Raw genomic sequence first — 17,047 nt, 5'->3', positions numbered from 1 at the left:
AATCTACACACAATACCCCATAATGATTTTTTTGCAAATGTAAAGAAAAAGAAAACTTTAATATGACATTTACATAAGTATTCAGACCCTTTACTCAGTAATTTGTTGAAGCATCTTTGGCAGCGATTACATCCTCAAGTCTTCTTGGGTATGACGCTACAAGCTTGGCATGCCTGTATTTGGGGAGTTTCTCCTATTCTTCTCTCAGGGCTCTGTCAGGTTGGATGAGGAGTGTCACTGCACAGCTAATTTCAGGTCTCTCCAGATGTTCGATCGGGTTCAAGTCCGGGCTCTGGCTTGGCCTCTCAAGGACATTCAGAGACTTGTCCCAAAGCCACTCCTGCGTTGTCTTGGCTGTGTGCTTAGAGTTGTTGTCCTGTTGGAAGGTGAACCTTTGCCCTAGTTTGAGGTCCTGAGCGCTCTGGAGCAGGTTTTCATAAAGGATCTCTCTGTACTTTGCTCCGAACATCTTTCCCTCGATCCTGACTATGTGGCTCCAGAGTGGCGCAGTGGTCTAATACACTGCATCACAGTGCAAGAGACACCACTGCAGTATCTGGTTCAAATCCAGGCTGCATCACATCCAGCCGTTCCATAGGGTCGTCGCACAATTGGCCAAGCGTTGTCCAGGTTTGGCTGGGGTAGGCCGTCATTGTAAATAAGAATTTGTTCTTAACTGACTTGCCTAGTTAAATAAAGGTTAAATAAAAAAAGTCTCCCAGTCCCTGCCGCTGAAAAACATCCCCACAGCATGATGCTGCCACCGCCATACCTTACCTTAGGGATGATTCTTGTTTCTCATGGTCCAAGTCCTTTAGGTGTCTTTTTGCAAACTCCAAGCGGGCTGTCATGTGCCTTTTACTGAGGAGTGGCTTACGTCTGACAACTCTACCGTAAAAGGCCTGATTGGTGGAGTGCTGCAGAGATGGTTGTCTTTCTGAACAACCCATCTCCACAGAGGAACTCTGGAGTTCTGTCAGACTAACCATCGGGTTCTTGGTCACTTCCCTGACCAAGGCCCTTTTCCCCCAATCACTCAGTTTAGCTGGGCGGCAAGCTCTAGGAAGAGTCTTGGAGGTTCCAAACTTCTTCCATTTAAGAATGATGGAGGCCATTGTGTTCTTGGGGACCTTCAATATTGCAGACATTATTTGGTACCCTTCCCCAGATCTGTGCCTCGACACAATCCTGTCTCTCAGCTCTACAGACAATTTCTTCAATTTCGAGTGTCATAGCAAAGAGTCTGAATTGTTAAGTAAATAAGTTATTTCTGTTTTTTCTTTTTAATACATTTGAATTTTTTTTCTTTTTAAACTGTTTTCACTTTGTCATTGCGGGGTATTGTGTGTAGATTGATGTGAGAAATATATATAATCAATTTTAGAATAAGGCTGTTATGTAACAAAATGTGGAAAAAGTCAAGGGGTCTGAATGCATACACTGTACCTACAGTACACAACATAGCTCAAAGCACACACACACAGATTGCAGAGGACGCATGCATGAGCATGTATGTCGTGCAGTGTGACTGTTATTCCCACAGCATCCTCTCTGTTTCTCAGAGAATCATTACCATAGCGTCATATGTTGACTGGTAGGCAAGCACAGTACGTATGTAATTGGCACTGGCCCCATGTGCATGTTAATCACAGTGAATTTACAGTTGAAGTCGGAAGTTTACATACACCTTAGTTAAATACATTTAAACTCAGTTTTTTACAATTCCTGACATTTAATCAGAGTAAAAATTCCCTGTCTTAGGTCAGTTAGGATCACCACTTTATTTTAAGAATGTGAAATGTCAGAATAATAGTAGAGAGTGATTTATTTCAGCTTTATTTCTTTCATCACATTCCCAGTGGGTCAGACGTTTACACACACTCAATTAGTATTTGGTAGCATTGCCTTTCAATTGTTTAACTTGGGTCAAACGTTTCAGGTTGCCTTCCACAAGCTTCCCACAATAAGAATTATGGCCCATTCCTCCTGACAGAGCTGGTGTAACTGAGTCAGGTTTGTAGGCCTCCTTGCTCCCACACTCTTTTTCAGTTCTGCCCACAAATGTTCTATAGGATTGAGGTCAGGGCTTTGTGATGGCCACTCCAATACCTTGACTTTGTTGTCCTTAAGCCATTTTGCCACAACTTTGGAAGTATGCTTGGGGTCATTGTTCATTTGGAAGACACATTTGCGACCAAGCTTTAACTTCCTGACTGACGTCTTGAGATGTTGCTTCAATATATCCACATCATTTTCCTGCCTCATGATGCCATCTATTTTGTGAAGTGCACCAGTCCCTCCTGCAGCAAAGCAGCCCCACAACATGATGCTGCCACCCCCGTGCTTTACTGTTGGGATGGTGCTCTTCAGCTTGCAAGCCTCCCCCTTTTTCCTCCAAACATAGCGATGGTCATTATGGCCAAACAGTTCTATTTTTGTTTCATCAGACCAGAGGACATTTCTCCAAAAAGTACATTCTTCGTCCCAATGTGCAGTTGCAAACCGTAGTCTGGCTTTTCTATGGCGGTTTTGGAGCAGTGGCTTCTTCCTTGCTGAGCAGCCTTTCAGGTTATGTCGATATAGGACTCGTTTTACTGTGGATATAGATAGATACTTTTGTACCTGTTTCCTCCAGCATCTTCACAAGGTCCTTTGCTGTTGTTCTGGGATTGATTTGCACTTTTCGCACCAAAGTACGTTCATCTCTAGGAGACAGAACGCGTCTCCTTCCTGAGCGGTATGACGGCTGCATGGTCCCATGGTGTATATACTTGCATACTGTTGTTTGTACAGATGAACGTGGTACCTTCAGGCATTTGGAAATTTCTCCCACGGATGAACCAGACAAATGTTTTCTGAGGTCTTGGCTGATTTCTTTTGATTTTCCCATGATGTCAAGCAAAGAGGCACTGAGTTTGAAGGTAGGCCTTGAAACACCTCCAATTGACTCAAATGATATCAATTAGCCTATCAGAAGCTTCTAAAGCCATGACATCATTTTCTGTAATTTTCCAAGTTGTTTAAAGGCACAGTCAACTTAGTGTATGTAAACTTCTGACCCACTGAAATTGTGATACAGTGAATTGTAAGTGAAATAATCTGTCTGTTGTCACGTTCTGAATCCTCAAATTCCCTGTCATAAAGGAGCCAAGGCGCAGCGTGCCGGTAATTCCACATCTTTATTTAGGGAAACCGAAACCAAAACAATAAACAGGTACGCAGTAAGAACGTAACGCACTGTGCCGTACACACACAGAAATAACAATAACCCACAAACACAGGTGGGGAACAGGCTGCCTAAGTATGATTCCTAACCAGAGACAACGATAGACAGCTGCCTCTGATTAGGAACCATACTCGGCCCAACAAAGAAATATAAAAACAACATAGACATACAACACATAGAATGCCCACCCCATGTCACACCCTGACCTAACCAAACAAAGAAAAACGACTCTCTCAGGTCAGGGCGTGACATCTGTAAACAATTGTTGGAAAAATGTCTTGTCATGCACACAGTAGACGTGCTAACCGACTTGCCAAAACTATAGTTTGTTAACAAGAAATTTGTGGAGTTGTTGAAAAATGAGTTTTAATGACTCCAACCTAAGTGTATGTAAACTTCCGACTTCAACTGTACATAGAAATTAACATGCATATACACCCCCTCCCCCCTTTTCACTTAACACCCCCTCCGCCCATCCCAATTCCCTAATTTTCTTGTTTTGATTTCAATGGCACACTGATGCTATCACTCTCCCCCTCACAGACTGCCTCTGCAACATGCAAATTACACACGCTCCACAAATGCAGATCCCCCTTATCTACAAAGAGAGCAGGAACAGTGCCAATACAGAACTTGCACACAGTGCGCCCAGCCAAGATTATTCAATGCAGGGGTATTTTCCTCTGAACGTGTTTGTTTAGATAGCGGTTAGCCACTGTATGAGCAGGGTCAACTTCGTCATCACTACAGTATCAGCGTCATCAACAACATCAGGTGCATCGTCTTCATCGTGTTCAATAACAGTAGTGTAATTGTTGTTATTGCCAAAACATTAACAAATGATGAATGTTGAGATCGGTCTGTTCAAGCATATAATAAAGCTTTAATAATTCATGGTGCAGTTCTAAGGAGTTTAGACCAGCCAGTCTCCTGCAGCCAGTCTCCTGCAGCCAGTCTCCTGCAGCCAATCTCCTGCATTGTAATGAACCATTAGCTCTGTCCATGGTGCTCAAACACAGCTCACAGACAGCAGAAACAAGTGGGATTAGAATAGGCTAGCCCTTGTGCTTTGTGCGCTCTCAATCATTCTCTCTTTCCATCTGTTAGTTTCTCACTTCCTGCTTTCAGTCCCTCTGTTTCTGTCCTTACCCAATTTCCTCTCGTTCTCTTCATGTTCTTGTCTTTCTCTCTCTATTCCCCAAAATCGATATAAAATGTCCTCAGTCTCTTTATTTGTCATTCTGTCTCTATCTCTTTCCCTCCGTTGTTTCACAGAGGAACACGCACGGCCTGTTCACTGGGAGCTGTTTACCCTCAGGGCAGCTCTCCACTCAGGGCAGCTCTCCACACAGAGCAGCTCTGTCCAGCTGTCCCACTCACTGCCATGAGAATGCTCTCATACAACACACACACACACACACACACACACACACACACACACACACACACACACACACACACACACACACACACACACACACACACACACACACACACACACACACACACACTGTATTATACACACACACACATTCACATAGGCCTGTAGTACATATAATACATGCCAAACACACTCTAACATAGACACCCTCACAGGAACACACAATCCCAAAAGGAACACTCAATTCTATCACAACTCATGTAGATACCTATACACTTTAATTACCAGCTCATAGCCACTCACTGACAAGAATAATACACACATGCACACACGTTATAATTCTCTACCAGCGTTGGCCTCACATATGGTATATACTGTTCAGGGAACAGTCTCAACACTCCGCACAGTATATTCAATTGTTATTGCAAAGGCACTAGAGCACAATTGCACACACTTACACACACACACACATACTGAACACACACACACACACTCTCTGCCGGGATTGTCCACTAACCCCATCCTCACACTCTCAGACACTGATCTAGATGCAGCCTTAACCAGATCATGTCAGATAAAGCACTGAGATTACCGGGCAGAGCAGTATGGGGTGGAATAACAATAATGAAAACATGTGCAGAGCCAGTGTTTTACACTCTCATCCACCTCGGTAGACTAGGCTGCACCTGTAAGTCCTCTCTTTAATGTTCATCATGACACAATGTCACACCTCAGTCAATGTCCTTCTTTCATCTGGTATTATTATTATTATTTTTTTTTACCCATATCTTTCTGGGAATTCCTCAATAGATATGTCACCCCATCATTACTGTCTCTCTCTCTCATCTTTTTAAATGTCTGCATTTTATTTTACCCTTATCTATTACAATCCCTACGTTCCCTCATTTCCATCCCATTCTCTCACCTTGTCACAGACGGGTCTCTCTGGCCTCAACGTCCCATTATATCAGCCCTCCACAGATAATGATCACTTAAAGACTCATTTAATGGTCAACGCTAGTCAGAGACAGGAGAAAGGAAGGAGAGATGGGGAGTGAGTGTTGTTTGGCAAAAGAATAAAGAGGAGTAGAGATGAAGGGAAGGTGGAGACTGATGAGCGTAGGTTGGCATGAACGGGACGGAGAAAGGAATTGTTGCAATAGAGTGAAGATGAAAGCAAAGTGTGTGTGTGTGCTGGAGGGGAATGGGGTTCAGAGGGATTTGAGGGGGATCTAATTAGTAAACAGATGAACTGTGTTGTGCTATATCAACAGGTCCCGGACCAGAACAAAGATAACTACACCTTCATTAAAGATGACCAGCCTGTCCCTGCACTTCCGCTCGGCCATGGAGGGAGACAGCAGGGTTTTCTATGGAATTAAAGATGACCAGCCTGTCCCTGCACTTCCGCTCGGCCATGGAGGGAGACAGCAGGGTTTTCTATGGAATTAAAGATGACCAGCCTGTCCCTGCACTTCCGCTCGGCCATGGAGGGAGACAGCAGGGGCTGCTATGGAATTAAAGATGACCAGCGTGTCCCTGCACTTCCGCTCGGCCATGGAGGGAGACAGCAGGGTTTTCTATGGAATTAAAGATGACCAGCCTGTCCCTGCACTTCCGCTCGGCCATGGAGGGAGACAGCAGGGTTTTCTATGGAATTAAAGATGACCAGCCTGTCCCTGCACTTCCGCTCGGCCATGGAGGGAGACAGCAGGGGCTGCTATGGAATTAAAGATGACCAGCCTGTCCCTGCACTTCCGCTCGGCCATGGAGGGAGACAGCAGGGTTTTCTATGGAATTAAAGATGACCAGCCTGTCCCTGCACTTCCGCTCGGCCATGGAGGGAGACAGCAGGGTTTTCTATGGAATTAAAGATGACCAGCCTGTCCCTGCACTTCCGCTCGGCCATGGAGGGAGACAGCAGGGTTTTCTATGGAATTAAAGATGACCAGCCTGTCCCTGCACTTCCGCTCGGCCATGGAGGGAGACAGCAGGGTTTTCTATGGAATTAAAGATGACCAGCCTGTCCCTGCACTTCCGCTCGGCCATGGAGGGAGACAGCAGGGTTTTCTATGGAATTAAAGATGACCAGCCTGTCCCTGCACTTCCGCTCGGCCATGGAGGGAGACAGCAGGGTTTTCTATGGAATTAAAGATGACCAGCCTGTCCCTGCACTTCCGCTCGGCCATGGAGGGAGACAGCAGGGTTTTCTATGGAATTAAAGATGACCAGCCTGTCCCTGCACTTCCGCTCGGCCATGGAGGGAGACAGCAGGGGCTGCTATGGAATTAAAGATGACCAGCCTGTCCCTGCACTTCCGCTCGGCCATGGAGGGAGACAGCAGGGTTTTCTATGGAATTAAAGATGACCAGCCTGTCCCTGCACTTCCGCTCGGCCATGGAGGGAGACAGCAGGGTTTTCTATGGAATTAAAGATGACCAGCCTGTCCCTGCACTTCCGCTCGGCCATGGAGGGAGACAGCAGGGTTTTCTATGGAATTGAGCCTTCCTCCTAGCTCAATAACAAGTGTCTGCATGCGTGCGCGTCAAATCAAATTTGATTTGTTACATGCTTCGTATACAACAGGTGTAGACCAACAGTGAAACGCTTACTTACGGGCAAGAATTGAAAAATAATAGAAAAATAATAACAGAAGGAATAAATACACAATAAGTAATGATACCTTGGCTATATACACAGGGTACCAGTACCATGTGTGTGCATCTAAAATACAGTCGTGGCCAAAAGTTTTGAGAATGACACAAATATTAATATTCACAAAGTCTGCTGCCTCAGTTTATATGATGGCAATTTGCATATACTCCAGAATGTTATGAAGAGTGATCAGATTAATTGCAATTAATTGCAAAGTCCCTCTTTGCCATGCAAATGAACTGAATCCCCCAAAAACATTTCTACTGCATTTCAGCCCTGCCACAAAAGGACCAGCTGACATCATGTCAGTGATTCTCTCGTTAACACAGGTGTGAGTGTTGACGAGGACAAGGCTGGAGATCACTCTGTCATGCTGATTGAGTTCGATTAACAGACTGGAAGCTTCAAAAGGAGGGTGGTGCTTGGAATCATTGTTCTTTCTCTGTCAACCATGGTTACCTGCAAGGAAACACGTGCCGTCATCATTGCTTTGCACAAAAAGGGCTTCACAGGCAAGGATATTGCTGCCAGTAAGATTGCACCTAAATCAACCATTTATCAGATCATCAAGAACTTCAAGGAGAGCGGTTCAATTGTTGTGAAGAAGGCTTCAGGGTGCCCAAGTAAGTCCAGCAAGCGCCAGGACTGTCTCCTAAAGTTGATTCAGCTGCAGGATCGGGGCACCACTAGTACAGAGCTTGCTCAGGAATGGCAGCAGGCAGGTGTGAGTGCATCTGCACACACAGTGAGGCGAAGACTTTTGGAGGATGGCCTGGTGTCAAGAAGGGCAGCAAAGAAGCCACTTCTCTCCAGGAAAAACATCAGGGACAGACTGATATTCTGCAAGAGGTACAGGGATTGGACTGCTGAGGACTGGGGTAAAGTCATTTTCTCTGATGAATCCCCTTTCTGATTGTTTGGGGCATCCGGAAAAAAGCTTGTCCGGAGAAGACAAGGTGAGCGCTACCATCAGTCCTGTGTCATGCCAACAGTAAAGCATCCTGAGACCATTCATGTGTGGGGTTGCTTCTCAGCCAAGGGACTGGGCTCACTCACAGTTTTGCCTAAGAACACAGCCATGAATAAAGAATGGTACCAACACATCCTCCGAGAGCAACTTCTCCCAACCATCCAGGAACAGCTTGGTGACAAACAATGCCTTTTCCAGCATGATGGAGCACCTTGCCATAAGGCAAAAGTGATAACTAAGTGGCGTGGGGAACAAAACATTGATATTTTGGGTCCACGGCCAGGAAACTCCCCAGACCTTAATCCCATTGAGAACTTGTGGTCAATCCTCAAGAGGCGGGTGGACAAACAAAAACCCACAAATTCTGACAAACTCCAAGCATTGATTATGCAAGAATGGGCTGCCATCAGTCAGGATGTGGCCCAGAAGTTAATTGACAGCATGCCAGGGAGGATTGCAGAGGTCTTGAAAAAGAAGGGTCAACACTGCAAAGACTCTTTGCATCAACTTCATGTAATTGTCAATAAAAGCCTTTGACACTTATGAAATGATTGTAATTATACTTCAGTTTTCCATAGTAACATCTGACAAAAATATCTAAAGACACTGAAGCAGCAAACTTTGTGGAAATTAATATTTGCGTCATTCTCAAAACTTTTGGCCACGACTGTATAATCCTCAATTCTGACTGCCAGAGTCTGAAATAGTCTGTTGTACCCTATTCAGAGTTAGTAGTGTCCTCATTAGTACATTGAGCACTAAAAGAGCCCTCGTGAGAGTGCTTGCAAAGCGTTGCTGGATCAGTATCCGATATGCTTAATTATACTGAGAGACATCTCCTGTAATAACCCCTGTGCTCCCAAAGAAACAGGCTTACCGTTGTTGCTGCGCAGTGACCTGCCAGAGATCCCATTGGTCCCTATGGGGTGGTGTCCCCCAGTCCCGTCCACTCCACCCACTTCTCCGGGCTGCTTCAACAACTCTGTCAAGGCCCTGCAGAGAGAAAGACAAGTGTTAGGTTAAAGATCACCCATCAGTAAGACGAGAGAACATTGTGTCAAATCGATTGAGATCACCATAGAATAAACCCCTTCTACAACATCAAATCAAACGGAAGTGTGCTGCCATCATTTCCTAATCTGTGTGATTTGATCACAATAAAAGCCCTCTTATATGTGATGTCCATTGGTGTGTAAAACAAACGCTTTAGTCATAATGTAGTATAGTACTGACTGCTGGAACTTTTGAATGGTACATGCCAGCTGACAGCTCAGCTGGCTAGACATGAGCCCCGGACAGTAGGTCAGTACTGTTGTGATAGGAAAGAGGGTTAATATGTAGATCATGCTGACAGACTGAATGACAGCAGGGATAGACAAGGACTAAGTCCCGAGGCCATGCTGAAATACTGTCCCTCTGTTTTTCATGCTTTTCTTTTCACTTGTTGGGTTTCTCTCTAAAATGCCCTCCAGTCACCCATTCAGCAGTACACAAACAAACACTCTACTCCTTAACTCATTACCACCAGTTAGTTTCTGTCTGTCTGGCTAGTGTCTGTCTTTTCTCACTCGTTCCCACTGTTTCATCCGTCTCCTACTTGGCTAAAGCATTTCTCTCTCTTTCTCATCCTCTCTTTGTTTTCTTTCTCTCGGGCATTGCTGAGGGTGCTGTTATTGTGGAGTGCTGGTTGTTCCACCTTCTCAACACAGCTGTCAGCTCTCTGAACCCATATTCTAACCCCCCAGGACTGTCACATCTCCTAGCTAATGTAAAGATGTAAAGGGATGATGTGATTTGATGTGAAAACATTGCAAGACTTTTCAAAGAAATTCCCAGAGCCCTCTCTTAGGTTCAGACATTACAAGGGCAAGGAAATGTTTAAACCACGATGGCAGCCAAATGCCCTGGCGAATCCCATGCTCAGCTACATTCCCATGCACAGCCAATCGTGATCTGTCTCTTTTATCATAAGAACCTGGGTTGGACGAGCCAGTGTTCCTCAAACACAATTCTCGGGCTGACAGAACTATTTCTCAAGGTGTTGTTTCAAACATTACATTCTCTCTGCCAGAATGTTACAAAGGAAATTGTGTTAGATAGCTCTTCCAATCCTACTGCAGTGGGCAAATGTCAGCTACTTAGAAAAAAGCTCAGATTTAGAAAATGCGATTTTATGGCTTTGTACATTTCAAAAAGCCCTTGTAGTTTGTCACTGAAGATGTTCATTGGGGCGTTAGTATGTTTAGTCTCTCTCTCTCTCTCTCTCTCTCTCTCTCTCTCTCTCTCTCTCTCTCTCTCTCTCTCTCTCTCTCTCTCTCTCTCTCTCTCTCTCTCTCTCTCTCACACACACTGTGCCACTTTGTTAAGAGAGGGCCAACATTGTTTTCCAGATTCTATACATTACAGGGGTTATCTTGAGGTTTTGTCAGATAGGGCCACAGATGAGAGATTCATTTGCAGTTTAATTACTTAAAATGGATTGTGTGCTGTAATACAAGAAAGGAAATGAATCGATTAATGAATTAAAGATAACCATAAAGTTTTGTGCACCCTCATCAGCAGTAGTGTGTCAGCAGAAAGGAGAAAAGTTAAGTTGGGAAAGTTTAAGTTCGACCTGAGGGGCTTTACTGTATGAGGCAAGATCCCGGAAATTCTTGAGGCATATCGTTGCTATTTCCTCCATATGCTGGTTGGTCGGTCCTGCTGATGATGACTTCTGTAGTACTGCAGTGTCTGAGGTTTCCACAGGGTTGACTTGTCAGTTGCTTTGAGTGACATTTGAAGGGAACGAACACGTGAAAAAATGGACAGGTGGAAACTCAGCACTTACTGGGCTGGTAAAATTCATAATGGTTACAAATTAAAAGAGTTTAAAGCCTCCGTGCAAATGTGTTTTTGGCGCACCAATTAAATATGGATGGTAATTACATCAAATGGATTTCACAATCTATCCATCATCTTCTCAACCAAGCGCAAATCTTGGCTGTGCGCAATCATTGATTATTCAGTGGTTTATAGAAAAATATTAGCTTAAATCATGTTCACACAGCATGTCAACTTAAGGGGAAACATGTTGCCCTTAATTAAACCATCACAATTCAGTAAAGTAATTATTATGATTGTCTTGTATTAATTAGAGACGTATAAGCCTGGAACCAGCCTTTTGAAAGTCCCCCAACTAGGTCCTCACGCTACATGAAGCTAATTAACCTGTCTGTGCTGTCCACAGAGGGAGCACTACAGCACTACAGAAGCACCTAGAGGTCATGTGACGTGTGAAAACGTCTCCGATCATTGAAACACCGCCATTCTAGGAGAGGTGAGGCGAGGACTTGTTTACGCCACAAACAACTAGATTGAATGATTGAACAAAGGACATAGACTCAATTATTTAGAACGATTTTACACTGAGTTAGGTTTGTGAGTTGCTTCACTCATTGATGGATGCTACAGTGTAGTGCACGCAGGTTTACAGAGTCAAATTAATTACACTGTAATAATGTCTGATACTCAAAGCTGGATTCCTCTGGTATTGTTCAAGCATGAATCAAATTATGCTAATGATAACTTCTGTTGTGATTTCAACCATCTGTAGCTAATTGTTGAGTTTCTTGCTGATGCACTACACAAGAACAAAGGCATGAGGCAACGCTACTTCCATTCCTTTTCTTAGATCAATTATATTCAATTATAAACAGCTCTGGGATCGGCGTGAAGGTCCTGTTACTCTGAGATTTTACCATCACCCTAGTGGAGGCAGTGGGGGTTCAGGTTGGAGTTGAGGCCTGCCCATCTCCTCTGCACTCCCTGTGGGTGGTAAGGGTGAGGCCTCTATCTCCTCTGCACTCCCTGTGGGTGGTAAGGGTGAGGCCTCTATCTCCTCTGCACTCCCTGTGGGTGGTAAGGGTGAGGCCTCTATCTCCTCTGCACTCCCTGTGGGTGGTAAGGGTGAGGCCTCTATCTCCTCCGCACTCCCTGTGGGTGGTAAGGGTGAGGCCTCTATCTCCTCTGCACTCCATGTGGGTGGTAAGGGTGAGGCCTCTATCTCCTCTGCACTCCCTGTGGGTGGTAAGGGTGAGGCCTCTATCTCCTCCGCCCTCCCTGTGGGTGGTAAGGGTGAGGCCTCTATCTCCTCTGCACTCCCTGTGGGTGGTAAGGGTGAGGCCTCTATCTCCTCTGCACTCCCTGTGGGTGGTAAGGGTGAGGCCTCTATCTCCTCTGCACTCCCTGTGGGTGGTAAGGGTGAGGCCTCTATCTCCTCTGCACTCCCTGTGGGGGGTAAGGCCACAATCAAAGTGAGTGGTGTTGTGTATTAGTTCATTACCAGCAGACAGCTGGAGCCCCCTGAGCAGAAGAGGCCTGCTGTGACCCCCTGCAGTCCCAGCCAGGAGCCAGGGTGTCTCACTGTTTACCTCCAGCTGCTGTCCACTGCTGTACAGTACAGTAAAATAGAATAGAATTCAGATTTCATAATTTAGTTTATTGTCCTTTCAAGGCGTAAATTACAGAACACTTCTGCATGTTTATATCACCTTTACTGTCCACTGCTCTGGGGTATGTTTGAAATCCTTTATTCTTGACACTGTAGTGTCTGAATCACCACCACTGTCACACCAGGTTAGTGTGTTTTTACTTGCCTCTACCATCCACCACTAGCTATAGTGTTTGTTAATACACTTTGTCTTATTTCTACGTGGGGTTTTATCTGTGGCACCCCACCTCGTGTTCAGTCCACCGGGGTTATTATGAGGACACCCCACTGAGTCACCCCCAAATCCCACTGAGGGTGTGCTGCCGAGGCTAAGTGTGGGTGGGAACTTGAGCTACCACAAAAGTTTCCCAAACAAAAAGATCAAATAAACCCTCCAGCGCAGAAAACTAATTCTGGACTGCATGGTGCGACAATGGCTTGGTTCACATTATTTCACTCCCTAAGTAATTTGATTTGATTTGAAATGCCATCATAGCGCCCAACAGCCAGCTTCACTCACCAGGCGTGAAAGTTTAGTCATTTTGTACACATTCCTCATCTGTAGCTCTGCTCTTTCTTTGTCTTGGTGTTCTAGGCTGACAGAACCAACAGCTCTCCCTAAACCCTGTCTCCCTTGATCAATAATGTAGGCTGTGTCTCCCTGGTGCTCGCTAAGGGAGGGATGTAGTAGCAGAATTGACACCCTGAGTCTCCCACCCCCGGTGCTCAGAGCCGAGTTCCCTCTCACCCAGGGAGGCTGACGCTGTAGCTACCACTGCCAGATAGTGAGCCCCAGCAGTGTTAGTGCCTGCAGCTGCCTGCCACTGTCTCCCCTACTTTGGTATTGGACGCGACAGCTGCCAAATAGTGCCTCTTAGCATGGCTGTGTGACTATGCCAGGATATGTTTATGTTTGTATTTGGGTGGGTGGGCATGACTGTGCTGTCTGCAGTGGCCTGGTTCCCTTCTGAGGAGTTGTGTGTGTGAAATGTGTATAGTATGTATAGTTGCTGAAGCTACTTCTCCACAACACACACAAACACCATTTGTTACACCCTTCATCATTCCTTGAATGAAAAGTAATTCCAGCACCTCATTCACATTCAACCATTGGATAGGCTGGACTCTGGAGGAGCACCTCTTCGATCAAGCTAGGCTTTGGGCAAAGATGTCATGGGAGCTAGGGTTGAATATTTTCCCTGTATTTTACACATGTTCCATTCCGGGAATAAATCACTTTTCTCCCGGGTAGCCCGTTATTTTCCACCAAAACCGGAAGTGTTATTCAAAAGCAGTATAAAGCGTATAAATAGGCCTATGTCTGGATTTGATTGGAGTTTGATAGAAAATACAAGCCTGATTCTACCTGAGCCTGATGAGCCATATATTAAATTAATTTAATGAACACTACATAAAATTCATTTAATGAGCCCAAAATAAATGTGCCGTTAACCAGTACATAGGCCTATATGATATAGACTACTGCTCATTATGCACGACAAAAAAAACAGAAAAGCCCATAGCTAGCTGTATGCTCTCTTTGGTAAATACATGAAACTAGCTCCAGTAGCTAGTCTTTCTGAGTGTGAACTGTATTACTATACTGTATTTTATTATACTGTATTATATGGACTGGAATTACACATATCATTCAAACCATGATAAAGCAGGGAGAGAACATGCAATTCTGGTGCAGCACATCTGGCCTACAAAGTTACAATTATAGGCTAGCGAAAATGATTTAAATGTCTAAATATAATAGGGCCTATTTGTATAATTAGTAGGCTGACGCCTATATACCATTCATAATATTTCCCCTAATGTTATTAGCCTACTTCCTCTTTCTCTCTCTATTGTTACATCATTCCTTCATCACTTTCAACAGTTAAATGAAATATGTTTTATTGTTCTTATCGTCATCATTCTAATGACATGCTTGAATAATATGGGACTAGAATTAAATGCAGAAGGCTTTCACTTCTATTCACAAAGATTGAACGTTATGGGTCTGAATAAATAACTGCTATAGCCTACCGCCATCGCGTTCGCTCTTCTTTCAAACTATCCATGAATTCTATTGGCTGATGTATTTAACATTCAGCAAACAAGAGCTTCTAATAGTCTATTGGTTTAAGAAATGCCAAAAAATATAATGTCCAGCAAGCTCTTCTTGTATAGCTTTTCCTGCATGGGACTCCAAGAGCTAAGGAGTGTTTTTTAAGGAGACAGGCCAGCGGAGTTTAGGTGTATGTGTATTGTGCAAGAGACAGAGACTATAAGTTAGATGCTTATTATGCATAACCCATCATTAATTAGCTAAATAGAAGGCTAATGCTGCATTGAATGTTTTACCTGAAAGAGGTAGGCTAGGACATCTATATATAGGGCTATATATCAATCTACAACAGGATTATCTATTTTGGATGCAATTTTAATGGAGTTGATGGAGAGAGAGTGCTCGCGTGTGCACTGATTTAAAAAGCAACGATATTTGAGTTTTTCAAAAACTCTGCAGCTGCAAAAAATTTAAAAAAACGATCTTTACAGTAAAAAAATAAGGTGACTCCGAAAGCCAGCTAGAGATGGGTAAATTAGACTCGCATTCAGATTTTATACTACTGTAGCATAGACTATGCTGCAGAAAATGAAGGCCTACCTGTCACAAGAAAAAAAGTGACCATGATGAGATGCTAGGTCTACATTGTGAACTGTGCTCAATACTGAGATGGGCTGTCCCAACCCTGAGCGTTGATGATTCATCATGCAGAGGCCGTAGAGAAGCCAGATTTAGACATCACATATCATTTAAGTTCCATTTCACGCATGCTTTTCATAAAAATGTTCCAGTCCCATACTGGCCGTGTAAGATGTCACTGTATATTACCGACCTGCCACGGGGCTCAGGGTTTTGATGACTTAACAATGACATCGTTCCATCCGCCATATCAATGTAATGGCCCTGAAATAGCCTTCCGGCACATTAGCGGTCGAGGCTAACAGACCTGTTTTTGACCGCAGGGACACATGACATAGTGGCCATTTGCTCTGTTGAGTGCTGTGGCTGTTTCCCGTTCCCTGTGTCCGGCCCGCCTGGTCCATCCCCATTTCATAAAGCCCATTTAAAGCCGATTGTTATCAGTCTCCTGCATGGTATCAGTCCTCCTAAATGCTCTGCGGTGATTGATTACGCCTCCCACGGGAATCTCACGTATCTAATTAGTCATCCTGACCCTCCTGCCACCAACACACAAACACATTAAAAATCCTATTTTCCATAACCCCTTAACCTAACCCTAACCTTAACCCTAACTTTAACCCCAACCCTAAGCCTTAAACCTATCCTTATTAACCCTAAGCCTAACTTTAACCCCACATCCTAAACCTAACCCTTAAGCCTACAATAGCATATGAAAAAATTCAGGACATGGAAAAAAGTCCAGACTTTTCAAAAAGGTTATTGTTTTCCTATCTTGTCAGGACATTCTGGTGACTTGTCAGGCCATTGTGGTCCTAATAATGTAGGAAAACATGTCCACACACACACACACACACACACACACACACACACACACACACACACACACACACACACACACACACACACACACACACACACACACAGGTTACTCTACATAAGCTCATAGCTTGCACACACACAGATGGGCATACCTCTCACAATACATAAGATCAAAGTATTCCCATGCATGTACAGAGTTAGGATACTCTTAGAATACAGAGTGTCACAATGTTTATTCAAATACACCCACCCATATGAGTACACTTTCCTCTAAGCACTTTACCCAAAAGCCAAAATAAACACTTCAATGCTTTTTCACGAGCAAGAAAAGAACCTCCTCCCGCAGTGCAGAGTGAAATCAAATGATGTAGGAGCCCACACATTCAGCCTAGCTGAGTGAAGGATGACTCCAACTTTCCACCATTATTAATGCATGGTGGCCTGAATGGAGCCATGCGTCGTCTGCGACTGGCCTTGTGGGTCTGAGGCCACTGTCCGTCACTCCATGTCAGTCACTGCGCACTGAGTGTACTTTGGTGTTCGATAACGCTCTATTGGAAAATAAGAGACCTTAGACAGTAATTCACTGACAGCCAGGAACTCGTCTGATTTGTGGATCTACTCAGTGAGCAACAGCAAACCAACAGAGACAGTGACGGGTTGACATATTGTTTCCTGGGGACAAACACTGCCATCCATCTTTTGAGGCTTGAACACAGAAACTCTACAGAGGAATCCATGCGAGTGCACAGCCATTATGGCTCTGGTGTGGACACTGTACTCAGAGATGCAAACAGACGAATGACTTTTAAGGCCTCAATGCAGAA

General features: G+C 44.4%; 1 protein-coding gene across 3 annotated transcripts in view; it reads right to left on the bottom strand.

Annotated features, from left to right (window-relative positions):
* LOC106607173 (protein shisa-8) overlaps positions 1–17,047 on the bottom strand; it is a 97,949-nt gene that overhangs the window by 61,332 nt on the left and 19,570 nt on the right. For all 3 annotated transcript variants that reach the window (XM_014203832.2, XM_014203830.2, XM_014203831.2), the window contains exon 2: positions 9,110–9,225. In XM_014203832.2, the coding sequence (XP_014059307.1) occupies positions 9,110–9,225 (116 nt within the window). The remainder of the gene's footprint in view (positions 1–9,109; positions 9,226–17,047) is intronic.

Source organism: Salmo salar, chromosome ssa06 (assembly GCF_905237065.1).
Source record: "Salmo salar chromosome ssa06, Ssal_v3.1, whole genome shotgun sequence".
NCBI lineage: Eukaryota > Metazoa > Chordata > Actinopteri > Salmoniformes > Salmonidae > Salmo > Salmo salar.
Note: the sequence above shows the minus strand (reverse complement) of the source record. Positions and strands in the feature narration are given on the sequence as shown.